This window comes from Chenopodium quinoa, unplaced genomic scaffold, assembly GCF_001683475.1.
Source record: "Chenopodium quinoa cultivar QQ74 unplaced genomic scaffold, ASM168347v1, whole genome shotgun sequence".
Lineage (NCBI taxonomy): Eukaryota > Viridiplantae > Streptophyta > Magnoliopsida > Caryophyllales > Amaranthaceae > Chenopodium > Chenopodium quinoa.
In genome coordinates this window covers 1,966,307-1,993,841 of record NW_018742483.1, presented here as the reverse complement: position 1 = coordinate 1,993,841, position 27,535 = coordinate 1,966,307, and the positions used below count along the sequence as shown (strand labels likewise).

General features: G+C 35.8%; 3 protein-coding genes across 3 annotated transcripts; 2 read left to right on the top strand and 1 right to left on the bottom strand.

Annotated features, from left to right (window-relative positions):
• The first annotated feature begins 3,947 nt into the window (after window positions 1–3,947).
• LOC110719088 lies at window positions 3,948–5,981 on the top strand. Its single transcript, XM_021897993.1, has 3 exons — window positions 3,948–5,353; window positions 5,450–5,623; window positions 5,696–5,981. The coding sequence occupies exons 1-3, from the start codon at window positions 3,971–3,973 to the stop codon at window positions 5,936–5,938; spliced, it is 1,800 nt and encodes a 599-aa protein (XP_021753685.1). The 5' UTR covers window positions 3,948–3,970; the 3' UTR covers window positions 5,939–5,981.
• Window positions 5,982–7,212: 1,231 nt separating this feature from the next.
• LOC110719128 (aspartate aminotransferase, mitochondrial-like) lies at window positions 7,213–23,809 on the bottom strand. Its single transcript, XM_021898034.1, has 10 exons — window positions 23,447–23,809; window positions 23,223–23,308; window positions 13,424–13,630; window positions 13,149–13,254; window positions 12,942–13,046; window positions 12,675–12,847; window positions 10,540–10,699; window positions 7,942–8,037; window positions 7,738–7,832; window positions 7,213–7,642 (listed from the first exon to the last, which is right to left on the bottom strand). The coding sequence occupies exons 1-10, from the start codon at window positions 23,645–23,647 to the stop codon at window positions 7,573–7,575; spliced, it is 1,299 nt and encodes a 432-aa protein (XP_021753726.1). The 5' UTR covers window positions 23,648–23,809; the 3' UTR covers window positions 7,213–7,572.
• A 2,266-nt stretch (window positions 23,810–26,075) lies between these two features.
• Window positions 26,076–26,936, top strand: LOC110719148. The gene has a single exon (XM_021898052.1). The coding sequence runs from the start codon at window positions 26,076–26,078 to the stop codon at window positions 26,934–26,936; it is 861 nt and encodes a 286-aa protein (XP_021753744.1).
• The last annotated feature ends 599 nt before the right edge of the window (window positions 26,937–27,535 follow it).

The following is a 27,535-nucleotide window of genomic DNA, read 5'->3' as shown; positions in this document are numbered from 1 at the left end:
TTTTCGTTATAGCTCGGAATTAATATTATAATATATCATTAGAAAGATAATTTCAAGATCTATCCAACCATATAAAATTTGGATAAATATTATGAGGCACGAAAATAAAATCTGGCTGTCTTTGAACATCTTTAAATTCTAATATAATTAGGATTTAAGAAAAAGGAAAGTTTTAAAAAAGGAAAGTTTTTATTTAACTCAAATTCTTTAATCTTATCTTTTCAAAAAGGATAATTAATATCTTTTAGAAACTTATGGAAGGATATAATTAATCCTAATTAGTTTAGAAATAGGATTAAACCTTTGGACCCTCCACATGATCATTGGGCCGTAGGTAAGATCCGGTTCGAGCCCAGTTTAGTATTTTGGCCATAACTTCCTCATTATTCATCGAAATTGGGCTTATAATATATCGTTGGAAAGATATTTTCAAGCCCCATCCAACTACACCATTATTGGACCATTATCATGGACCAAACTAAACTAGAATGCACGTTTTTCAAAAATAGGGTAAGAAAAGAAATATTTTTAAAAACAGAAAGAAGAGATATTTTAATAAAAATATCCTCATCACTAGACTTTTCACACATTTGATCTGTTTGATAATCAAATGACATAAAAAGTATTCATCACTGGGTTTGGTTTTAGGGAGACACAAATGGGTGTCTACACTATGAAATGACATTTTTACCCTCACTTTTTCTTAAACATCCTAATTAAATGATAAACTTGTTCTTATTACATTAATCTCTAAGGTTAATTAATTTCACCTTACCACCATATTCTTCCTAATTCATTCCCCTCCATCTACTTGCAACATCTTCTTTCATAAGTTTTCTCTCTCTTCCTTCATAATCCACCACCTCCAATGGCAACCACCACCTTCAATGGAAACCACCACCATCACCACCGCAACTGCCACCGACCACCACCACCACCATCTTCAATGAAAATCACCACGTTGGTTTCTCTCTCTTCCTTTGCCTTTTTGTTTCCTCATTGGTTATTTCTCAACGAAGGTTTTTTTTATCAAATTTAACCATCAAAACTCTAAATCTAGAGTTTTGAAGAGCATTGATGGTTAAATTTGACCAATTAATGTTGTAATCGATGATAGAGAAGGGTTTGTGGGTTCGTGGTAGGTTTGTTCGTAGTTGCTAGATTCGTGGGTGCGGTGGCATCGTGGGTTCGTGGTGGTGGGTTCTAGGATTTTCGTGGTTTGTGGGTTGGTAGTGGTGGTGGTGGGTTCTAGGATTTTCGTGGTTTGTAGGTTGGTGGTGGTGGTTTCTCGGATTTTCGTGGTGGCGGGTTTAAGGTTGAGTGGTTTCGCTTGGTTGGTGGTGGTGGTGGGTTCTACGGCTTTCGTGGTTGTGTGGGTTTTCCGGGTTTTAAGATGGTACGGTGGGTTGCGGCGGCTGGGTTTGCTCGGTTCGTGGTGGTGCTGGGTTGCGTCGGTGGTGCTTCTGGTGTCGGATTCGTCGATTTCAGTTCTGGGTGGTGGTGGTGGGTGGTTTCGGTGATGCTGGGTAGTGGTGGTGGGTGGTTTCGGTGATGCTGGGTGGTGGTGGTTTGTTTCGGTGATGTTTGGTGGTGTCGGTGGTGGTGGGTTATTTTATTAAATTTTGCTTGAATTTGTTTTTTTTTTCTTTTATTTTGGTTGGATTAATAGTTAAGCATATACCCTTATTTTTCAATAATCAGGCTTTCAATCTTTTGCCTAGGTATTCGCAAACTTGTACTTTGTTGCGAGTAACTTGAAGCGGAGGTAGTATTTTTTATCGATTTGCTCATTGGAAAATTCCCGTGAAGGTTTTAAAAAATAACCCAAAATTATCATACGAGTTAAATCAAGTAATTTAAAAATAAGAAACTCCACTTGTTCATTCGAGTAATCTTTACCGGAACAATTTCTAACACACAAGTTGATAAAAAAATATTGTATTAATAAGTGGAGAGTGGGCCCCACAAAGGAATTTGTTTATGGCAAGAAACTAAGGGTATTCACAAAGTTTTACATGCGCCTTGTCGCACCGTACCGACTTCCTTGAAGCTCCAACCCACACCGTCGTCCTCGTTTCTCTCTCCTTTTTTCTTCTCCGATCTACAGCTATCGTTGTCATGGGTTAGGGTGGTTTCGTTGTCGTGGGTTAGGGGCTGATGTGGGTATGGTTATGGGTTCGGTCAGGGTTAGGGTGGTTTTAGGGTGTGGGTTCGGGTTCGGTCATGGTTAGGGTTACGGTGGTTTTGGGTAATGGTTTTATGTGGGTGGATCTGGGTTAAGGGCCGGTGGCATTATTAGGGGCTAGGGCTGGTGGCGTGGGGCAGTGTGTATGGGAGTTGGTGATGGTGTGGTGGAGTTTAAGCTTTGAGGTAGTTAGAGTTTACTTACTTGGTTAGGGGTTACTAGGGGGGTTACTAGGTCGGAGGGGTTACTTGGTTAGGACAGGGGTTATTTGGTCCGGACAGGAGTTACTTGGTCGGGGTTACTAGGTTTGGTCAAGGGTTACTAGGTCCGGTTAGGGTTACTCGATCAAGGGTTACTAAACCGGTCAAGAGTTACTAGTTGGGTCTGGGGTTACTAGATCGGAGGGGTTATTGGGTCCCTGCCACAACGTGCGGCTGACCGCATCAGAACCTGCTGAAGGGTATTTTGGGTTTGCAATGTGGAAAGTTCTAATTGAAGGGACATAACTAGGGGTGTCTATTCGGTTTTCGATTTAGATTTAGGCCAAATCCAATCCAATCCAATCCGAAATAAAATTCGGTTTTTGATTTTTAAATCCAATCCGATCCGAATTTCTCATGAATCCAATCCGATCCAATCCGAATTAAAATTCGGTTATTTGGATCCGATCCGAAAATCCTAATTAAAATACATTGTAACTTTTTAAGGAGTTAAGTGATAATAAAAATGCAATTATAAAAAGCCTTAGTCTTAAATTCATAGTTCTTATGATTAATACAAATATTAAAAACATAATTTATATTAATGTAATTATCAACAAAATTTTACATGATTATAATGTATCCTTATTTGTAAAAGCATGGTTTCACATTTCGATTAATTCGATTTTTTTGGATCCGAACAAGGTCAATCCGATCCGATCCGATCCGAATTTTCAAAAAATTTCAATCCGATCCGATCCGAATTAATAATTCGGTTTGGATTGGATCAGATTTCGGTTTTTATCCGAATAATGGACACCCCTAGATATACAAGTGAAATTTAGAGGGTTATTGTCTTGAAAAATCCTTTATACTCACATGTTTTGTTTTGTTTTTTTTTTTTTTTAAATTATTATTATTATTATTTAAAAAATTATACAATAATACACATATTTATCCTTTCGTAAGAAAAATTAATCCTACTAAACCTATACCACTAACAATCAAGTTTGTCTACCAAAAGGTACGATGAAGCCGTGAAGGTAAAGGAATATCTACTTCCAATGACAATAAGCTCACAGATGGTGAGGTTCAATATAATTTAATCAAGCACTTAGTATGGACTGAAACCTAACCACTCAGAATTGATCTCCGAATTCGGATTACCCTAAAGGATAAATCGGGTGGAACACCCAAAAAATAAAAAATAAAAAAAATTGTATCCTCCATTGAAGCTGAGGTAATATATTTTTCTTTTTGTAACAATGAAATATTAATTTTACAATCTAGGATTTATTGTTAATTTTATTGTAGTATGCTCAATTTAAATTCGATAATTGAACTATTGGCTATTATTACTAAGGTTATGATCTCGTTATGATAGCTCATAACGATTGATTGGTATAAAGATTGATTTTGTTGCTAGAGAACTAAATTATGTGCCTTTTCGAGATTAATCGTACAACTCAATTAAATTTATCTTTGATATTTGGATGAAACTATGAAATTGGACCTTTTTTTTTTCACCTAAAAATATGTATTGCTGATCTATATTCTTTATTATTTATTTTCCTAAAAAAAAGAGATGAATAGAGAAGAACGAGTAGCTTTAAAGATATGTGAGAAGAGGATGTGCATTATGAGCAAGAATGAAAGCTTGGATCGGATCTCATGGTTGCCGGAACACGTTCTCCATGTGATACTAGATAAACTTCCATTGAAAGATGCAGCTCGAAGTTCTGTATTGTCCAAGACCTGGAAAAGTGTTTGCAGTTCATACCCCATGACACCCTTCGTAAATTTGGATCATAATTTATTTGGACTGAAATCGCTTGAAAGTGTGCAAGAGCCTGATATTGATGAAATAAGGAAGAATTTTATAGATTTTGTGGATGATGACTTGTTCCAACTGGTACAAAATAAATTACGCGTACATAAGTTAGCATTGTATGTGGCAGTAAGTGATTCCATATGTTTCTCCCGCGTTGATCACTTGATTGAGTTGGTCACTAAAGTAAGTATGGTTGAAGAATTGTGCTTGTTTGTACAGACAAAAGACGCAGGGTGGAAGGAAATCGAAGAGGATTATATTTATTACAGCATCCCATTCTCTGTTCTGGCTTCTAAAGGATTGCGTTCTCTTAATGTACATGGATGCAAGTTTTCTAGCAGCATGTCGATTGCCTTTTCTTCACTGCAGCACTTGTCCTTAACATATGCAGTGATCGACGAGGATGATGTAATGAATATAACGCGCTCTTGTCCAGCGATTGAAACTTTAGAGTTTGATCATTGCACATTTTGGATTGAAACCCTTGAGCTTTCGGTATTTCCTAGGCTAAAGAAGGCTGCTTTTCTTGAAAATTATAATTGGCTCTATAATATTATTGTTGTTGATCACACTAGTCTTGAGAGTTTCAAGAGTGATGCTCTTACGATGTGTGAGTTCACTCCATCTGGTTGTGGTAGTATCAGAGAGCTGATCTTGTCCTGTCAAAGCTCCGTTAGTCCGCTTGATCTTTTTGTAAACCTAGATACCTTTCCACTCCTTGAGGAAGCCGAGCTTAGTATAGAATTGAGTTGTTTGGATGGTGCAAATACATTTAGAGCAGCTAATCATCATCTGAGGAGATTATTTTTGTCTATTCGTAAATTTTACGAAGGTATTCAAGTGAAGAAGATCGATATTGATTGTCCAAATTTGGAGTTCTTCGAGTTTCATGGTGGTGATCCGAAACAGATTTTCATCAACTGTCCCAGCCTAAGGCAGTTCCACTATGTCGGGGATAAAATCCCAGTGTTGCCAGTGTTTAACTCATCACCTGCGTGTTTGGAGGACATTTATTTTCGACTTGGTATGATTTGCAATTTCACCAGCCAGTGGTTTATCCAGTTGAGGGGATTAAGTGAACTGATGGCTCAATTGGGAAGTGTGGTTCGTCTCAATCTAGATTGTTTTGTACAGAAGGTGATTTTTATCTGAAATCTTCTCTGTTTCTTAAAATTTTACAATATATCAGTAGTTTATTTTGTTAACCGCAGGCTTTTAATTTGATTTTGCCAGGTTGATTTTGCTCCCAAGGAATTTGGAGCTAATGAGGCTTTACGACAGCAAAATGTTCACTTAGAAATCTACCTGCGGCATCTTCATATTCCGGTTGGATTCGTTGATGGCTTGATTTGGAGCACTCGTGCAACCACCTCAACTATTTGTGGTCATCAACGTGATTTCGTCAAGGTAATAGATCATTCATTCACTTGATAAGTTCAAATAATAGACGACAATGCTTACTTTATGTTTGATTTTTAGGAAATGTGTCAAAAATTAGCGAAGAAATCTCAAGATGAAAATTGTGAGAAAAGTTGCGACAAATGTTGGTGGCATCACATACAAAAATTTGAAGTTGAGAACTCGATCAAAGAGGAAGACGTTACGTGTAATTTGACAAGTCTTGTAGAGACGCCCCTGTCGTTTAGACGACCTAAGACTTCTTTCAAGCTAGGGTGGCGCATAAATCAATATAATAATGCATCAAGCCTTCTATGCATTTAATAGGCTTAATTTGGAGTCAAATATTGCATTATTAACTCTGATTGTGAAGGACTATATTTATCTATTTTTAATAAAAAATATTTATTTGAAAATACAAATAAAACGCGTATCGCACGAGCTTCATGTAGTATATGTTTATTTTACAACAATTTTTACTAAACTCTTTTATCATAAAACTAAGTATTCTAATGCAACAAAAGTAAAATAATCTTTCTAGTTTTGAATTTACAACTTTAACCAATACAAAATGTTTTTTTTTTATCTTGATTTGAATTGTATAAATAATATGTACAAAGAAGTTGTCATTTAATTAAATACATCGTATAGTATGCGTGGTGTTGAATTAAAATTTCATGACAATGTATGTGTGTGTGAAAGTATTAAAGTTTGGCTGGGCTATGGCTATGGAAAAGATTTTAAAAGAGTCAAATGATAATGATTGTTTAGGTTGAGTAAGCTTAATAATAGGGCGCTGATATTGCCAAGGCAAAAGAGCCACTTCCAAGGCAAATTATCTACCCGCAGCACGTAATTTTTGAGGATCTAAATATGTCAAACTTATTTATTCAATAAAATGCTTTGTAATATTTTGTTGCCTTAATATTAGTAGCTAAATATTCCAATTAAAATCTCTTTAATTCAACTCCAAATACGATTGATACATCTTCAAGGAGTTCTTCATTCACGATTGATACTGTGTACTAAACAAAACTAACATGTATGCACATTTTCTTCCATCATTATATGATTATCAACAATCTGCCAAAGAAATAATTAAATAATTAAGATGCAATATTTAAAAACCTTTGTCTACTTTAAAAAAAATTGAAACCAATTCTTAAGAATGTCCAGCAACTAGATTTTAAAAATTTGAGAATTAATTTGAGAATTAAAGTACCCCACGTATACAGACATAGTGCTATTTTTTATAACCCAAAAAAAAAAAAAAAAAAAAAAAATCATTAATGTAAATTTTATACCAAAATTTGTTTTCATAGCAAATTTAATAATAAAGGTATGTAGAACATCAATACGTTTTAAGTTGAGATGAAAACACCTTTACAAACTAATTAAGGGCTTGATAAATAAATGAAATTTACTATTAAAACAAATTTAGAGGTAGCTAATAGTTGTAAAGCTTCGATAATGGTGTCTCTTCCAATAAAACGTCAATTTTAGTGATTGTAAGAAGATTATACGTATGAGTGCATCCTCTGAAATTTTTCTTCTCAAAGGTGTTAAATAAATTGTGTGGAAAAATAACACCCAAGGGATAAAAGGATTGAAAGGTTCAGCTTCTGCTTATTGAAATAAGTTCTGTAAGAATTGCAGCTTCTCAACACATAACAATATTTTTGCATTTTCCCCATAATTGCAGGCTTGCAGGGTAAAAACCAAAGACAAATCTAGTAAGCACAACTTCAAGCATCAGAACAGCTGAAGTTGAATCTTCAGTTACTGAACTCCCACGATTCACTACAACATTAAAGGTCCCCTTCCTGATCTCATTTATCAGGGTAACAAAAACTTCAGATCAGATGTTTAAAACATCTATCTTATTGGCATATAAAAATACAACATTATTCTCTTCATTATACATTTAACTCTGCCGCTTGGAGTGCCAATACACGCGCTTAAGATTTTGAGACCTCATGAATAGCATTTGCCAAATATTCGACATTCTTTGTTGTAACACCAGCCATACTGCATCGTCAGATAAAGGCATAAGATAGAGCTAACATTTGCCACAAAGAACTAGCAAAGGTGGCTGGAAAAAACTGATTGTAAAACAGTATTACCTGATACGGCCATTACGGGTCAAGTATATATGGAATTCACTGGTCAATCGATCAACCTGCTCAGGTGCCAACCCACTATAGCAGAACATACCAATCTGTTCATCCAAATAATAGGTTTATGAAATATTCTGACCGATGAGACATGTTTAATAACATAATTAAATGCATCATTTTTGCTGATTTCAAGTTCACAACTTTTTCTACCTGTTTAGTGATGTGTTCCCACGATAATGGTGACCCCAACTTCTCAATATTTTCACGTAAAGCTGTTCTCATTCCAATTATACGATCTGCCATGACCTGAATTCATTTTATTAAATGACTTGATTGCAATTAAATTCACAGAATGAGATTCTTCATGATGATGGCATGAAAAGAACATGTGGTATATGGTACAAGATATCTCATGTTGGAATTCTCCTTTTGTACTACCTGTTCTAACATCATATGTGTATATAATCAATCCATCCTCTCTTACCAAGATGTGCGTGAGTGGGTGTGTAGAGAAAGAAGCATAATTTGAACAAGACATAAGAAATGTAACATTTTATGCATCCAAGCAGCAGCAGCTTAGAAATGAGCTAGCTTCATTGATCTAACTGAAGTGTTTAGTCCCCTCTCCCCAAGTTCGTATGGGCAAAAAAGCCCCACATGCAACTAAAATACTAGATTTGAATTTAATGCACGATTTCATTATGTGCAAATTTTTCTTTAGGCGTCACCTAATTCCTCAATACAAATTACCTTTTATGTTTCTTTAAAGTCCCGTTTTCAATTCCATTCCATCCCTAGCTATCAGATTTACAGCAAGGTGTAAAGGCCGTACACGCAACTAAAATACTAGGTTTGATGCGCACTTTCAATTTGTTTAAATTTGTATTAACTAGGCATCACCTAATTCCTCAACACAAACTTTATTTAATTTTGGTTAAAAGTATTGTTTCCCTTTCCATCCCATCCCCTGCTAACGGGTGGGTTTACAGCAAGGTGCAACGGCCCTAACCTAGATGGGAAGATCCTAAATTCTAATGTATTCAAATATTTTGTCCCAACTTATTTTATAAAAACTCATTTTGTCTTGGAAAATATACATACATATATATATCGAGCAAATAAACGTATTTTGGTTGAAATACACTTAGTGTCGTATGAAATAGTACGAGACGATTTTATCTCTAAACCAATCTGCAACTTTTTCCTGAAATAAGTCAAAATAAGTTTAACACAACATGGCCCTAATGCTCTAACAGGTAATTAAATTTCATCCCCTCAATGTTACTCTTATTTTTAAAGTGCATGGTCTCTCATCTCTTTAAACTGATACTGCCATAAATGCCATTCACCCCAAGTAGAGCTGTCAAAAGCTGACCCGACCCGGACTCGATTATTAACTGACCCATCTGAACCCGAAAAAATGGTGACCCAAACCTGATCTGACTTGACCTAAAACCAACCCTAGACCCGAATTGACTCGAGTATGTGAGACCCAAACCCGAACATGAACCGACCCGGAGATGACCCGACCCGAATGTAACCTGTAAATTATTGACTTGAACCAAACCTGACTTGAACTGAAATTGACCTAAACCTGTTTTAACCCATCAAAACCCGAATTTAACCCGACTTGTTGCTAACCTCGACCTGAATTCAACCCGACCCGAATTTAACCCGACCTGTTACAAACCCGACCCGAAATCAACCCGACTCATTCCTAACTCGACCCAAATTCAACCGACTTGTTATTGACCCGGCCTGAATTTTACCCGACCTATTACTAACCCGACCCAAAAATTCAACCCGATCTATTACTAACCCGACTCGAAATCAACACGGCTTGTTATTGACCCGACCTAAATTCAAGGCAAATTGTTCCTGACCCGATTTCAAATCACCTTAAAATGCAAGTTAGACTGCCTAATTATTGTTAATCAAACCATTTTGTCTAGGGAGACCAAGTCGATCCAGGCCAGCAAAAGAAAAGAAAGAAGCATCATCCCCAAATTTAAGAGTAAAATATAGTATATATTTGTTGTATGGTTAAAGGAGATAATTATCTTCCTAAATTATAGACTACAATTCCCTCGTATGTTACATACATATTACAGTCAAAGGAAATAATTAGCTTGATAGAAATGATAATTATCTATTTATAGTTAGTTGAACCCGAATATGACCTGACTTGGAAATGACCTAACCCGCAAATTATTGACTTGAACATAACCCGACTTGAACTCGAGAATGACCCGACTTGGAAATAACCTAACCTGATTATAACTCGCAAATTATTGACTTGAACCGAACCCGACTTGAACCCAAGAATGACCCGACCTGATTTTAACCCACAAATTATTGACTTGAACCGAACCCGACTCAAACCTAAGAATGACCCGACCTGATTCTAACCTGCAAATTACTGACTTAAACTGAACCCGACTCAAACCCGAGAATCACCCTAACCCGTTTTAACCCAAATTAAACCCGACCTATTGTTCACCCGACCCAAATGTAACCTGACCTGTTATTAACCCGACCTTTACCTAACCCAAACCCGATAAAATGTATGACCCGACGTGACCCGACTCAAGCATGACCCAACCCGAACCCGAGCCGTATAGGTTACGGCATTAACCCGAATTGACCCGACCCACTCTTACCCGACCCGTTTACCCGAATTGAAAGCTCTAACCCCAAGTATTAAAAATACAATGTCACTTACATGCATTGACATTCAAGTAACCAGTAAAGATATAATGCAAAATTTGTGAACAAAACAACCAATCAAGTAGCCTAGGCATTCCTTACCTTAACTTCCTTGAGCCACATATTTTTTAGATCTGGATCACTAAGGATAATTGAAACAAGAAGGGCACCGTGAACAGGGGGATTGCTGTACATAGGTCTTGCGATTTGTTGCAATCGAGTTTTTACTGCCACAGCTTGTTTCTCGTCTTCACAAAGTACACTGCAGAATTGGGATCAGAAAAGAAGTCAGAGAAAAAGAATAAGTCTACATGAAGTTCACATGGTACATCACAAATCAGATACTCACTATGGAGATCAAGTTAGGTGCTTTCCCTGTTTCAACATTTTGTTTCAATATATACATGCATTGCCTAGCAGTCGGATTTTTCATCATGTCTTATTGTCTTGCAGTTAGAGTTTTTAACATGATATCTGGAAGACAGAAAATAAAGACCCATACAGATGATTGGTAAACCTATGATATTATCAACTTAGACAAGAGCACAGCAACCTAGTATATTTTCAGTTGCTTTTAAAATGACATGGTTGGAAGGGCTTAGAAAAGATATGAAGCATATGGATTTAAGTGAGAACGAGGTATTTGATCCTCAGGGATGGAGGAGGATGATTTTGTGGATGACTATATGGAATAATCACTTTTGGTTTATGTAGCCGACCCCACTTATGGGATTAAGGTTTTAATTGATTTGTTAATACCCCCATAACCCATATCCCTCAGTGTCGAGTCTTCTCGAACATTTTTTTCCTTAATTTTGGCAGAGAACAATATTAAAAGAAAAGGTTAATTTTGGCAGTGAATCCAACTTATCTTCTTTTTTTTTTCCATCTTTCCAAAATTCCAACCATCTTCAATGGTGAGACTCAAGTTTTAGTATTGAAATACAAAATGAGTTGTTTTTTACCTCAAATGGTGATACCATACCCACTTCTCAATTTAGCAACTCATGTGAAGTCTAATTTCCCAATAGTGAGACTCTCTTGAAATATACAAATGTCACTTCCAATTTATGACCTACTAAATCCATTTCTTTTTTTAATATCAAATATTATAAGATTAAAAAACAAAAAAAAAAAAGGTAAAAATAAAGTAAATTACAAAATATATTAGAATATTGACAAGGGCCCCACAATTTTTGTCAGATGAGACTCAAAGATGAGTATCTAAACTTAGCAACTTTCTTTTAGAGTTGCTAAGTTAGATACAACTTATTGGTATACATTCCAAAAAAAATACTCTCTCTCTTAAAAATACTCACATGAGTCTCACCATTAGAGAGGGTCTAATATTGTCTTCTTCCGGCCTTAAAAATTTAAATGACTAACCTACAAATCCTTTTCTCCTATATCCTTGAACTTCAGTATCTAACTCCACAAACTAATTTGCCAACATCGGCTAAAATCATCTGAACCATTTCAACTTCTCTTTCCTTTGTAAGACATAGCCATGTTCACTATCCAGCCATCATTTAAAAGATTTGCTTGAACATCTGCCTTGAGAAGTAGCTTCTTGATCAAAATCAAAATCATTCCATCCTCTCTAATGCTTTCTCCAGATCCCATCATAGTTCCCACACTAAATCAGATCCAAATAAGTAAAAATTTGTATGAAAATGTCCAGGAATTTACTATAATCAGTCACAGAGAAACTTAAAAAAGCATGGCTGTTGGCCTCTCCCAACTTTAATTGCTCGGGTAAGGTAAAGCAAAGATTTGATGTTATCAATGTTTATCATAGGGATGAGAGGAGAGAAAGCTTATTTTATCCCTTTGATTCCTGCCAAGTGATGCTTTTGCAAAAGACTGGGTCGAAAAAGAGGAAGAATAAAAATAGGGTGATTCAGAAGGGTAAAACAGTCAATTCAATGAAGATATTAAGTTGTGTACAGAGTCCTGGGCATTGTTAATATTCCAAATGACTAAGGTGTCACTTGAATTTCAAAACTTCCGGTCTACTAAGAGATTGTTTAGAGAATAAAATTGCCAAAGCAAATTTCTCATCGAGAAAAGAGCCATAAGCCATAAGCCATATGGACAAGGGTCGTATTGATTCACTCATTTCCATTTTAACATATCAATTCTATAACTATAAATGACTAATAAGCACAGATTCATAAAGCACAACAGAGAAAAGCATAACTAGACGGAGAAATTGATCAGAGTATGTAAACAATCACCTAAGACAGCCTACTCTCTGACCATAAAGACCCATATTTTTTGCGAAGGATTGAGAAATTCCAAGTAAATGACCATCTTGTAGAAAAATCCTAATGGCCTTTGCATCTTTTTCTGGGTCACCACTAGCAAACCCCTGATAGGCCATGTCAAAGAAGGGAAAGTGCCCTTTATCCTGGAAATAGTCCACAAGATTTATGATAATGCAATGGGAAAAGGGAGTAATTATGTAAAAAATATACAAAGAAAGAGGTCAGTAAATTTCTTGCCTTAATCAGTTGCGAAATCTCTTTCCACTCTTCCTCTGTAGGATCAACCCCAGTAGGATTGTGAGCACATGCATGAAGCAAAAAGAAAGATCCTTTTGGAGCATTCTGAAAATTCAGAGTTATAGTGAAGGAGTGTTAGCGTTTAGCTTTAGCAACAAGTATCAATTCTTTTAGTGAAGAAAGGATGATGTTTCCAGCTTCATATACCTTAATGTCATCCATCATTCCTGAAAAATCTAATCCCTTTGATTTTGGGTGATAATAATGGTATGTTTTCTGTGAGACGTTTGCATCCCTCCAGATGTTATGATGGCTGTTCAAATATAGGATAATAAATACATATAATCTGACGGTGTATTGAGAAACAACTCAAATATGCACATCATTTTTATTTTATTTTTTTTTTCATAGGGAGAGGGGTGACATTTATTTATTTATTTTTTTGGGGGGAAGGGGTTGTGGAGCAGGGGAGCTGAACTCACTTGGCCCAGGTTGGAACAGGAATGTAAATTTCAGATTCAGGTTGATAACGTTTCTGAAAGTCAGCAAAAAGTCGACATGCTCCAGTACCAGAAAGAGCCTGCACTGCTGCAATCCGTTTATCTTTTATAAATTCAGAATCTTCACCATAAGCAAGCTTCAATGTTTCCTCAACCATGTGGTTACTTCCACCCATTGGAAGATACTCCCTGTCAACCACAAAAAATGGGGTGAATTCATTTAAGAGTCAGTGATGTATGGTACTTAGCATTTTAAGATAGTTCAGAAGAAACAAATGAATACATGCCTCTTAGAAAGTCCAAAAGCCTACTACAAAGCATGATAGTATAATACTGCCCAATTGAAAGTATAAGAGGAGGCAGTCAATGGATCTGCAATATTTTCTTAGATATTTAGTGAAAAGACTTAATGTGTTCAATTCATGAGCCAGAACAGAAAATTAAATGTTGGCATGCAACCATACTAAGCCATGAATTAAACTACTGCAAATTTTCATTCAAACAATAGCAGTCATATTTTGGAGAGACGAACGATTTGCTCAACAGTTGAGAAAGCTGGCCTTTTTTTTTTTAATACACTCGCAGGCTTGCTCAAGGTCTCTCATGTAAACCTATTTGTAACACCCCCAAATTACTCTCTAATATTAACAATAATAATCCAACTTTAGGGAGTAACATGGGAGTATTACCGCCACGTGATTACGTAAGGCTTAACAGAGTTTTGCAGCGGAAAACAGTACTTGTCTTTTATTAATAATAATAGTAATAAAAATAGTATGATACACTTTCAAAGTAGCTACACCACTAATACTAAATTAAACTAGGTGATCACCGCCCATTATTCCCAATGCAGCATATAACTCACGTTGTTCGATCGCCATCACCTATCTACTTATCAAAATGATAAGTAGGGTCAAGCCAAAACAAAACAAATATGTATTAGCCAAAATGCTAAGTACATACAGATGCTAGACATGTAAAATCAATTTAAATAATTAAACATGCTTTCGAAGAGATTTAACTTTGATAAATCATAATTTATCCAAACCATTCCCGAATAGAAATTCATGTATAAAAACTTGTCAAAAGAACCAAAGTTTGAAATAACCAACTTTCCAAAGATAATTCCGAATAGGATGGATCAGTCCATATTTTCATAAATCATTTTCCCACCTAAGTGTGCACTCCCCCCAAGCTAGTAACTCCTTTACATAGTGCTATCAAGGGGAAAGACTAGGTCATACAAATTCCATAGTCTTCAACTTACTCCGCGTAGTGGGAGTTAAAAATCCAAAGATCCAATAAATCCTGATAAATAACTTTCCAATATCCCATACCCGGGATAAATTAAAACAATAAAACTTCCTTGAATATCAATACAAGTTTATAATCAACCATATAAAATATTTTAACATTTGAGATTAAACGATTAAAACATGCTTCACCGAAATATATTTCACAATTATTTAAACATGGTTCGAAATCACTTAACATGTAAAACACGTTGTATATAAAAGCCACTTTTTAAAAGATCTAGCCACGTATACGTACCTTGATCCTTACACACAAGCACGGAATTCCTAATTTCGAACCCGAAATTCCTCCTATAACAAACCAATAATCTTAATCAAATACTTTTTAACCCATAGACACAAGAACTTAGACTATCGACTTTGACTAGTTGTGCATGAACAATTTATAATCATAACCCCTTTATAAAATTAACACTTGTATTCATGAAATTATCTTTAATAATCCGTAATAATAATATTTATAGTTTAAAAAGTAGAAATAGTAGTATCATATGTACGTAGTAGTATACAACATATATGTGTAAATAGCTGATGCTAGCTAATAATAATAATAATAATAATAATAATAATAATAATAATAATAATAATTAGTAGTAGTAGTAGTAGTACGTGAAAGTGAGAGTAAGTAGTAGTAGTGTAGTAGTAGTAGTAATATTACTAGTAGTAGTAATAATCTTATTAATAATTATAATAGTAGGAGTTAAAGTGGTGTAATAGTAGTAGTAATCTAGTAGTATATATATATATATATATATATATATATATATATATATATATATATATATATATATATATATAGTAGTATATAGGAGGGACTTACGGTAGAAACAAGAGGGAAAGGAGGTGGCAGCAAGGTGGTGGCTCACGACCAAAAGGAAATGGAAGAAAGGAGGATATGAGGAGGTAATAAAGAAGGAGAAGAAATATGGAGTAAGAATGCCTTACTTCCATGGCTATTTATAGCCTCCAAAAACTTCCATCATCAATGTTGCCATAAAGGAGATGGATGGTGATTGGGTGGTTTACTTTGACTTTGAGTGTTGACTATGACCTTTGACCATTGACTGTTGACTTTGACCATTGACTTGGACTTTGACTATGGAGTAAGAAGTAGATGAGTGGTAGTTGGGTAAATTTGACCCGGAAATAAGTGTTTGACTTGGGATTTCGGGCATAATACTAAAGGTTAAAAATCCGATTTTTGGTTATGACAAATTTTAACATGACTCGTATAATTAAAATCATTATAAAATATCGGTATAAAATTATCATATAAATATTTTGTATGATAAAATAATTCGGGATATTACAGTCTACCCCCCTTAAAAGAAGTTTCGACCTCGAAACTTAAGTTGATAATAAGTAAAATTATTTGAAATGTTCAAATTGACTCATGCACAACCTACAATGACTTGGAACGACTCAAACTACGACTTAGGTATAGCACATAACAACTCAAAATGACTCAAAACTAACCAAAAAGGGCAAAAGCGCGAGACTCTATCGCATTCTACCCCCCTTAAAAGGAGTTACGCCCCCGTAACTCGATTACTGACTTCAGAAAACAACTCTGAATATCTTTTCCTCAAATCTGCTTCGCCTTCCAAAGTAGCTTCCTCGGTTTTATGGTTTGACCATAAAACCTTGACTATCTTAACATCCTTGTTTCTAGTGCTTCTTACTTTACTATCCAAAATCTTCACAAGTCTTCCCTCATAAGTCAGGTGGGTCTCGTGCATCTCGATGGTTTCCGACTGTAAAACATGGGAAACATCTGGTATGTACTTCCGAATTTGGCTCACATGGAACACATTGTGAACTCTTTCTAGCTCATTAGGCAAATCCAACTTGTATGCTACCTTTCCCACCTTTTGGATGATCTCGTACGGTCCAATGTACTTCGGGCTTAACTTCCCTCTCTTTCTCGAACCTCATTACTCCCTTCATCGGAGATATTTTCAATAAAACTTTCTCACCTACTTTGTATTCCTCATCCCTCCTCTTCAAATCAACATAGCTCTTTTGACGATCTCGTGCGGCTTTTATTTTCTCCTGAATCATCTTTACTTGTTTCACCGTCTCTTCAATCATTTCTGGCCCAAGTGTAAATGTCTTGCTTATGTCGTTCCAACATATTGGGCTTCTACACTTCCGCCCATACAAAGCTTCAAATGGCGCCATCCCAATACTTGCATGATAACTGTTGTTGTAGGAGAATTCTATCAAGTCTAAATGGTCTTCCCACGAACCCTGATACTCCATAACACATGATCTCAACATGTCTTCTAATGTCTGTATTGTTCTCTCTGTTTGACCATCGGTTGTGGGGTGGAATGCAGTGCTCATCAACAACTTAGTCCCCATAGCCTTTTGTAAACTCTGCCAGAAGTTAGATAAGAACCTTGAGTCTCTATCCGAGATGATATCCTTCGGCACACCATGGTATTTCACCACAAATTTCACATACGCTCTTCCCAATTGATCCATCGACCACGTACTCCTCATGGGTATGAACGTTGCACACTTCGTTAATCGATCCACTATGACCCAAATTGTATCATTTCCTCCTCGAGTCTTCGGCAAAGCTCCTACGAAATCCATAGAGATCGAATCCCACTTTCAACTGGGCACCTCCAAGGATTGAACTTTTCCTTGGGGTCTCTTGTGCTCGATCTTGACCTTTTGACAAGTCAAACATCTAGCCACAAATTCTGCCACTTCCCTTTTAATATTCGGCCACCAGAATTTCTTTTTCATGTCCTTATACAACTTATCCCCTTCGGGATGCATTGAATAAGGAGAACTGTGAGCTTCCTCCATCAACCTTTGCTTCAAATCACCTCGATTATGTGGAACACACCATCTCCCTTTAAACCTCATGCTTCCATCATCGGCTGTTACAAAGTCCAATATTTGCCCTTCCTGGATCTTTTCTTTAATCTTGTTCAACTTCTCGTCCCCAGGCTGACTTTCTCGAATCTCATCATAAATCGACGGTTTGCTCAACAAGACACCCAAAATTTTTTGTACCTCTCCTTGTTCCAATACCTTCAAATTCATCTTTTGGAACTCCACACATAATCGATCTGGTAGGATCATCGTGTTAACTGCATGACTTGACTTCCTACTTAATGCATCAACTACAACATTCGCTTTCCCTTCATGATACTGAATCTCCAAGTCGTAATCCTTAATCAACTCCAACCATCGTCGTTGTCTCATGTTCAACTCCTTTTGAGTGAATATGTACTTCAAACTCTTGTGATCGGTGAAAATCCTACATGTCACTCCATACAAGTAGTGTCTCCAAATCTTTAATGCAAACACAATTGCGGCTAACTCCAAGTCATGGGTCGGGTAATTCACCTCATAAGGCTTCAATTGTCTCGAGGCATAAGCAATCACCTTTTGATTTTGCTTCAACACACAACCTAACCCAAACTTTGACGCATCACTATACACCTCATATTGCTCACTTCCATCAGGCAGGACTAACACAGGTACCGTAGTCAACTTCTCTTTTAATGTCTGGAAAGCCTTCTCACACTCCGGAGTCCACTCATACTTACATTCTTTCCTCATTAAGCTCGTCATAGGCCTTGCAATTCTTGAGAAATCCTTAACAAATCTTCTATAGTAACCTGCTAACCCAAGAAAACTCCGGACATCTGACACACTCCTCGGGGTCGGCCATTCACTTACAACCTTTACCTTTGCTGGGTCCACCGATACTCCTTCTTTAGAAATCAGATGACCTAGGAAATCTACCTCTTCCAACCAAAACTCGCACTTTGAGAGTTTGGCATATAATTGATTGGAAGAGGTATCTTTGTTTTCTGAGGTCAGTACTCGAGTTACGGGGGCGTAACTCCTTTTAAGGGGGGTAGAATGCGATAGAGTTTCACAATTTTGCCCTTTTTGGTTAGTTTTGAGTCACTTTAAATTGTTATGTGTTATACCTAAGTCGTAGTTTGAGTCGTTCCAAGTCATTGTAGGTTGTGCATGAGTCAATTTGAACAATTCAAATAATTTTACTTATTTTCAACTTAAGTTTCAAGGTCAAAACTTCTTTTAAGGGGGGTAGATTGTAATACCCAGTATTTTCAAGTCACAAAGAAAAAATGGATTTTCCAAAATATTTTATCATACAAAATATTTATATGATAATTTTATACCTATATTTTATAATGATTTTAATTATACAAGTCATGTTAAAATTTGTCATAACCAAAAATCGAATTTTTAACCTTTAGTATTATGCCCGAAATCCCGAGTCAAACACTTATTTCCTGGTCAAATTTACCCAACTACCACTCATCTACTTCTTACTCCATAGTCAAAGTCCAAGTCAATGGTCAATGGTCAAAGTCAACCGTCAATGGTCAATGGTCAAAGTCAACACTCAAAGTCAAAGTCCAAGTAAACCACCCAATCACCATCCATCTCCTTTATGGCAACATTGATGATGGAAGTTTTTGGAGGCTATCATTGTTATTAAAATCCCGATTTAAATCTTAGAATCTTACGATTTTACGATTCATTTATATCATACGATTCGATTTACAATTCTACCCGATTTTACATATTTTTCTGAACTAGCGAAATCCTTACAAGTAAAAAACATGTTTATATAGGTTTTTATAAATAAATATTGTCAAGTATTGATTGCTAAATGGTTAAATAACTATTATCTATCAATAATTAGGTTTCAAACTCATAATTTCAATATATTTAATTAAATTTATATTTGACGTCTTGATTATGCATGTTGGTAGAATCTTACGATTCTACGATTCGATTCTGATAGCCCCTTCCGATTCAAAGTAGAATCCCGATTTTAATAACTTTGGAGGCTATAAATAGCCATGGAAGTAAGGCATTCTTACTCCATATTTCTTCTCCTCCTTTATAACCTCCTCATATCCTCCTTTCTTCCATTTCCTTTTGGTCGTGAGCCACCACGACACCACCTTGCTGCCACCTCCTTTCCCTCTTGTTCCCTCTTGTTTCTACCGTAAGTCCCTCCTATATACTACTATATATATATATATATATATATATATATATATATATATATATATATATATATATATATATATATATATATATATATATATATATATATATATATATATACTACTACTACTACTAGATTACTACTACTATTACACCACTTTAACTCCTACTATTATAATTATTACTACTACTAGTAATATTACTACTACTACTACACTACTACTACTTACTCTCACTTTCACGTACTACTACTACTACTCATTATTATTATTATTATTATTATTATTATTATTATTATTATTATTATTATTATTATTAGCTGGCAACAATTATCTACACATATATGTAGTATACTATTACGTACATATGATACTACTATTTCTACCTTTTAAATTATAAATATTATTATTACGGATTATTAAAGATAATTTCATGAATACAAGTGTTAATTTTATAAAAGGGTTATGATTATAAATTGTTCATGCACAACTAGTCAAAGTCGATAGTCTTAGTTCTTGTGTCTATGGGTTGAAAAGTATTTGATTAGGATTATTGGTTTGTTATAGGAGGAATTTCGAGTTCGAAATTAAGAGTTTCGTACTTGTCTGCAAGGATCAAGATACGTACATGTGGCTAGATCTTTTAAAAAGTGGCTTTTAAATGCAACGTGTTTTACATGTTAAGTGATTTCAAACCATGTATAAATAATTGTGAAATATATTTCGGTGAAGCATGTTAAGTGCTTTTAAATGTTAAAATATTTTATATGGTTGATTATAAACTTGTATTGATATTCAAGGAAGTTTTATTGTTTTAATTTATCCCGAGTATGAGATATTGGAAAGTTATTTATCAGGATTTATTGGATCTTTGGATTTTTAACTCCCACTACGCGGAGTAAGTTGAAGACTATGGACTTTGTATGACCTAGTCTTTCCCCTTGATAGCACTATGTAAAGGAGTTACTAGCTTGGGGGGTGTGCACACTTAGGTGGGAAAATGATTTATGAAAATATGGACTGATCCATCCTATTCGCAATCATCTTTGGAAAGTTGGTTATTTCAGAAATTGGTTCTTTTGACAAGTTTTTATACATGAATTTCTATTCATGAATGGTTTGGATAAATTATGATTTATTAAAGTTAAATCTCTTCGAAAGCATGTTTAAATAATTAAATTGATTTTACCTGTCTAGCATTTGTATGTATTTAGCATTTTGGCTAATATGTATTTGTTTTGTTTTGGCTTGGCCCTACTTATCATTTTGATAAGTAGATAGGTGATGGCGATCGGACAACGTGAAACTATATGCTGCAGTGGGAATAATGGGCGGTGATCACCTAGTTTAATTTAGTAAACGTAGTATTAGTGGTGTAGCTACTTTGAAAGTGTATCTAACTATTCTTATTACTATTATTATTAATAAAAGACAAGTATTGTTTTTCGCTGCAAAACACTGTTAAGCCTTACGTAATCACGTGGCAGTAATACTCCCATGTTACTCCCTAAAGTTGGATTATTATTGTTAATATTAGAGAGTAATTTGGGGGTGTTACAAAGTGTAGTTGTAGGCTTAGTTCATGTTCTGAGTTGGTTCATTTGGGAGTACTTCATGACATAAAGTACATGTCTATAATTTGGTTAGCTTCAAAGTTTGGTTAAATAAATAGAAATTAAGCAAATTGTTCAACATTACTTCAAAGTATCAATTTCATTAAAATAAAATCAAAACAAAAAGCATTCAAGGCACAATAGTCACTATGTTTGACCAAATAAGTTGAATTTATATTTCAGATAAGAGAGCATTTGGTTCTAAACTGAATTTCACTTCCTGAACTATTTATACGAACTTATTTTTTTGTGAAATAAGCTGAATTCAGGTTAATAAGGCCTAAATTGCCTAGGTAACATGCTCAGATTGTGTACCTTGATAGAGTTGTCACAAGGAAGTACTTTATGGAGCAAATAGTCACTGATAATTTGAAGATCATATGATTAACACTAGGAGCATGCCTGGAGTATAGGTAATGGAGGTGGGAAAAACAACAGAGAAAGAATTCTGTTTTTTTTTAAAAAAAAAAAATGCCTGATATGGAACTAAAATTACTAAAACTTTCAACAAGTAATGATTTCTTGTCCAAACGAGGGTAAAAATTACTCATCCCCCTCCCCCAACCCATACGCATGTAATCTTTTCCCCCCTTAACTATTTCTCATTCTCTCTAGACATCCAGTGGTCCGTGAGTTGGTTTGCAAGGAGGTGGCGGGATAGCAGCAGTAACTTTGTGCAATCGGGCATGAAAGTGGCTTGAAGATAATTATAGGGAGATTTTACCCAAGGAATATTGCTAAACTTCAAGGATAGGAAAGATTATCCTTTTAATAATTCCTTAGCAAACTTTCACCACTAACTGTTTCTCCCTTAATTAGTCAAGGGAATCCAGGCATGCCCTAGGTGCAATTCCTAATTTATATTCTTTATGGAGGCTAAAAAACTACTAGATTGCTTTTGCTGTATGGAAATCCAAAAGAGGTGTAAACTAAATACGTATCTAGTACCCAACAGGCCAACACCAGATAATACAGAACAAAAAATGACAACAACAAAAAAAAATCAAATTTCTAGCATAAGTCTGAATGAAATCAAGGAGCACCTATGATGGATTACACATACCTTAAAGCAAAGTCACACAAAAATCAAACCACAAAAGTAGTCAAAGTACTTCAATGGGTCAAGTTACCCGTATTGAATTTCTATACACAAGCTTCCCTCTTATTTACGACCCTTGCTTTGTTCTTTACCAGATTCTAAAGTAGGTTTTCAATGTTTCTATCTCATTCGGAAAAAAGGGCACATTTCCACTAGTTTATCACCTTAATTTAACTAAGATCCATGGGTATTTGAAGTAACAATCAATCAATTAAAGCCTAAATCCCATAAGTGCGGTTGGCTACATAAACTAAAAATTTGAAATAACAATGGAAATACAAAATTAAATAAACCAAATTACGAAAAATCTATTGTTGAAAGCTTACTGTATTTATACCAGCTTCAATTAAACCAAATTACTACCTCCGTTGACTTCTAGTTGCAATTTTAAAATATTTTATATCTCCGAAATAATACCCAAAGTTGCAACTAAAAGCTAATGGAGATAGTACATGTTTGTAAATCTTCAAATTACTTTCACTAACTTATCATTACATAAAACAGTATAATGCTCAACAACACATATAAGTTAAACATCTTTATCCTATTAAACATCTCCCAATTATACTAATAAAAAACAAGAATTGGACAAAATTTGTTTGAGTTTCTGCGTCTAAGCTACCCCACATGCATCCATAACTCCAAAAGCAACATATAAAGATTATAACATTAATTCACATTTCATTGCAAATAAACATTTATACATTACAAAATATAGAAATTCAAAAACAGGGGACTTACATGTTTAAATTACCAGCAATTCTAGCTTCAGCTTCTCGTACACAATTCAAAACAACAGGTTTCCCATCATCATCTCGATAAGCACCCTGAAAATTCATTCGAATAAAACCAACCCCAAAACCAAAAAATCACAAAAATCAAATTAAATTCTGAGAAATAGCAAAAATTAAAAAAACAAATCGAACCATGTATGAATCATAAGCTAAGTAAAAAAAAAAACATACAACTCCAACATTGACTTTGTTGGGAGAAGGATCGGCCAAGAAAGCTTCGGTGACACCAAGAATAGGGTCTTTGGGTGCCGGATCCACGTGACCCCACCACGTCGACGACGACGACCACCGAGCTCCGGCAATCAACGGCGGAGTTCTGGAGGTGACTGCTCGTGAAATGGCGGAGGATGTGGCTCGTAGTGCTGCCGCCATTTTTGGATGAATTTGAAGGTTTTGAGAGAGAAAATGGTGGTGGATTCTAAGAAGACGATGACAAAAAATGGTGGGGTTTTTTTCAGATTTAATTTAACGGATTGTGTGGGTGTTGTTGGCTTATTGTGTTGGAAAATGAGAAAGTGGGAATACTTTAATGTTTGAGTAAGATAGCAACGATATAAACCATCAGCTGTCGTTACGTTTTTGTTAATTATTTCCATTTTGTTTTGGAAAATTTGTTAGAAATAACACCATCTTTCACCGATTTTTTATACGTAGTATATAGAACGACTTTTAGTTTATTTTAAAATAGAATGACATTAGACATACATTTGCCAAAAATGAAATGTGATTTATTGGTAACCTTTTAGTTCGTAACCTATTCAATAGGTTACCTGTGACACGTGTCACAATATCATTAGTCAATTTTTTAAAAACGATAAAAGGAAACCCCTCCCCTTGCCGGCAGCAACCCCACCACCACCGGCCGACGCCAAAAACCCCTTCCCATGCCGGCCAAACCATTTTGCTCCTTCGCTAGCCGTCGTCTCCACCCCCTTTCCCCCCACTGAAATGTGGCATTCTTCATATACATTGCTTGCGAGATTGGGACGAGAGTGGGTCAAAATTAAGGCTGCTCAGCGAATTGTGATTGCGATTGGTGGTAATGGGGGATGGCCGTTGTTGACACCGAAATTTTGTTAATTATTAGGTGTCAGATGTATGTAAATAAGGACATAATATCAAAAAACATATATATAAGATATTGTCTTCAAGACCTCGTAAAATATTTGATGGTTATCTTGTTTAATACTATACTACACTCTATATAAATAGAGTCGTTTCTACTTTCTAGGGTTTAATTAGGCTCGGATGGAATAAGTCACAAGACCCATCTCCTCCCTACTACCAAACATTGTAGGTACATAGTATGGATTAAGCTGACAAGGCCCCGTACTATAAGGAAATATCAAAACTCTAGCCCTTTGGAGAGAGGAATCAAAGGATCTACGAGAGTTGTAATCCACAAAATATTAATATAATCATTGTTTCCGTATATTTTTCTACCTCTTTAATTATATATTGCAGGTTTGAAATTTTATGGTTTACAAATTGACACGCTCGGTGGGACAATTTTCGCTCTTCATCTCCGCTCTCCAAATTTCAAAACTTGTAGATTTAATGGGGGCATGCCAAATTTGATTTCAAATTCTACAGGAAAGTTTCGAGACCAAGTTGCATCCGATGTCAAATCTCCACAAAAAATCTCAAGGGGGCATTTGTTGGCACCGAAATTTTGTTAATTATTAGGTGTCAGATATATGTAAATAAGGAGATAATATCAAATCAAAAATATGTAATAAGCATGGGCACACCTTAGAAACTCAATAACCTTGGGGGCATAGCTTAGAAAAATCCAAAAATATAAGATGTTGTCTTCAAGATCTCGTGGAATATTTGATAGTTATCTTGTTTACTACTCTATGACACTCTATATAAAGAGAGTTGTTTTTAAGGTTTAATTAGGCTCAGATGGAATAAGTCACTAGATCCATCTCATCCCTACCACCAAACAATGTAGGTACATAGTATGGATTAAGCTGACAAGGCCCCTTACTATAAACAAATATCAAAACCCTAGCCCTTTGGAGAGAGGAATTAAGGGATCTACGAGAGTTGTATTCCACAAAATATTAATAAAATCATTGTTTCCGTATATTTTTCTACCTCTTTAATTATATGTTGCAGGTTTGAATTTTTATGGTTAACAAATTGGCATACTCGGTGGGACTATATCTGCCTCTCATCTCTTTTTTTGTACGTTAAAAAAAAAAGAAATAAAACTTGAAATGACCTCAAAGACCCCTGTCGCCAAAAGGTTCTCTGCTACAGCTCAACAAAGGGTTGTTGAATTGGCTGAAATGCTTAATAGCCAAACTGATGAGGGCATCGTTACTAGAGGGATGAAGAAAGATGTTGTTGACTCCGCCGCAAGAAGCTTGCGTGTCGCGTCAGTCCCAACCAAAGCACGAAAAAGTCGTTCTCGTCCTGCTGCTTCTGTGAGGTCTCTCACATCCTCCAATCCACTCACGAATCACATGAGAGTCTTGTGTTTGGTTCGTTCGAGCCTGTCATGCACACAAACTCATCCTTCGATCACTTTAATGAAGAACATGACAATGAGTTTAGTGTGAGTTCACTTGAGCCTACTTTTGCTATTGTTATGGTGACGCATACTAAGACGGTCGAACAACAACTGGCTGAAATAATGAGCAGTATCCTTGAACAGTTGAAGAAAGATGGGGAGGAAAAAGATGCTTAAATCAAACAACAAAGTGAACAAATTGTTGTTTTGACAAAGAAGCTTGAGAAACAACCGATTGAGACTGAAAGCGATTACAACTTAGATGGTAGTATTAAATCGATGGAATTAAAGCCAAATGGGCCACAAAATTCAATCACTGTTGAACAAGTTCAAGCTATGATATCTAATACTGTAAAGAGCCAACTTGGAGGTGGAGGTTCATACAATAGCCGACGTTATGTGAAGCCTTACACTAGGAGAATAGATAAGCTGAAAATGCCGTTTGTATATCAACCTCCAAATTTTCAACTCTTTGATGGAAAGGGTAACCCAAAACAACATGTTGTGCACTTCATAAGGACATGCAACAATGGTGGTACCAGGGGTGAGTTGCTGGTTAAACAATTCGTTCATTCTCTTAAAAGAACCGCTTTTAACTGGTACACCAACTTAGAGGCTGAATCCATTGAAAGTTGGGATAAAATGGAATTGGAGTTTTTAGGTCGATTCTTCAACACTCAGTGTGTCGTTAGCATGATTGACCTAACCCAAACCGCGGAATGGGAGGAAGAGCCAGTCATTGATTACATCAACCGTTGGCGGGCTCTAAGTTTGGAATGTAAAGATCGCCTGACTGAAACCTCTGCCATCGAGATGTGTATTAATGGGATGAGTTGGGAACTACATTACATCCTAAAGGGCATCAAGCCAGGATCGTTTCAAGAGTTGGCGACGAGAGCTCATGATATGGAACTCTCAATCGCCTACAACAAGAAGAAGAAGGGCCTTTCTTCGGAAGCCAAGAAAGAAAAGAAGGAATATTACAAAAGCGACAAGTCCTCCGAAAGTTCAACTAAGGAGACGTTGTCTGTGACTACCTCTTCTGCACCCATCAAGATTTCGGTAAAGAAGAAAGAAGAAAGTAAGGGTACATCTTCAAGATTTGTCAAGAAAGATAAACCTACTTTGAAAGAGCTTTAAGCTAAAAAGTACCCTTTCCCAGACTCTGACTTGTCTGGCATGTTAGACAAATTGCTTGAAAACAAAATCATTCAATTGCCTGAGTCAAAGAGCCCTGAGTAGATGAGTAAGACATCCGATCCCAATTATTGTCCGTATCATAGGTTGATCAATCATCCTATTGAAAAGTGTATAACATTTAAGGAGAAAATAATGCAATTGGCAAAGGATGTGACAATCGAATTAGATGTCGACGAGCCAGTAACATCCAATCATGCCACAGTAGCTCTTGCACCATCATTTCAGGCTCAAACTTTGCAATTTGGAAGTTTGGATCTTGTGATCATACTTGTGGAGAGTTAACCTATTCGACATGAAGTATCATCCCAGGTTGAACAACCTACACATCTTAACTCCTGGAATGAAGATGATGACGAAGGGTGGACATTAGTGCCAAGGAAACAAGTGCATACTCCAAAATCACAACCTTCACATCGTAGAAGAAAGCAGCAAAGGAAGAGAAAACCTAAGCTTTCGAAGGGTATAAAGAAAGAAAAGGAAGCCAGCAAGCAAAAGGTCCTCCCAATAGATTTGCTTGACCAAGAGTCGTTGTGTCCCGT

Excerpts from the sequence above, each read along its gene's own strand:
- LOC110719148 (XM_021898052.1), top strand. The coding sequence starts at position 26,076 with ATGGAATTAAAGCCAAATGGGCCACAAAATTCAATCACTGTTGAACAA.
- LOC110719088 (XM_021897993.1), top strand. The coding sequence starts at position 3,971 with ATGAATAGAGAAGAACGAGTAGCTTTAAAGATATGTGAGAAGAGGATG. Across the intron at positions 5,354-5,449 it reads TAGATTGTTTTGTACAGAAG|GTTGATTTTGCTCCCAAGGA; the intron begins GTGATTTTTATC and ends TGATTTTGCCAG. Across the intron at positions 5,624-5,695 it reads ATCAACGTGATTTCGTCAAG|GAAATGTGTCAAAAATTAGC; the intron begins GTAATAGATCAT and ends TTTGATTTTTAG.
- LOC110719128 (XM_021898034.1), bottom strand. The coding sequence starts at position 23,647 with ATGGCGGCAGCACTACGAGCCACATCCTCCGCCATTTCACGAGCAGTC. Across the intron at positions 23,309-23,446 it reads ACAAAGTCAATGTTGGAGTT|GGTGCTTATCGAGATGATGA; the intron begins GTATGTTTTTTT and ends ATGAATTTTCAG. Across the intron at positions 13,255-13,423 it reads CCTGTTCCAACCTGGGCCAA|CCATCATAACATCTGGAGGG; the intron begins GTGAGTTCAGCT and ends ATATTTGAACAG.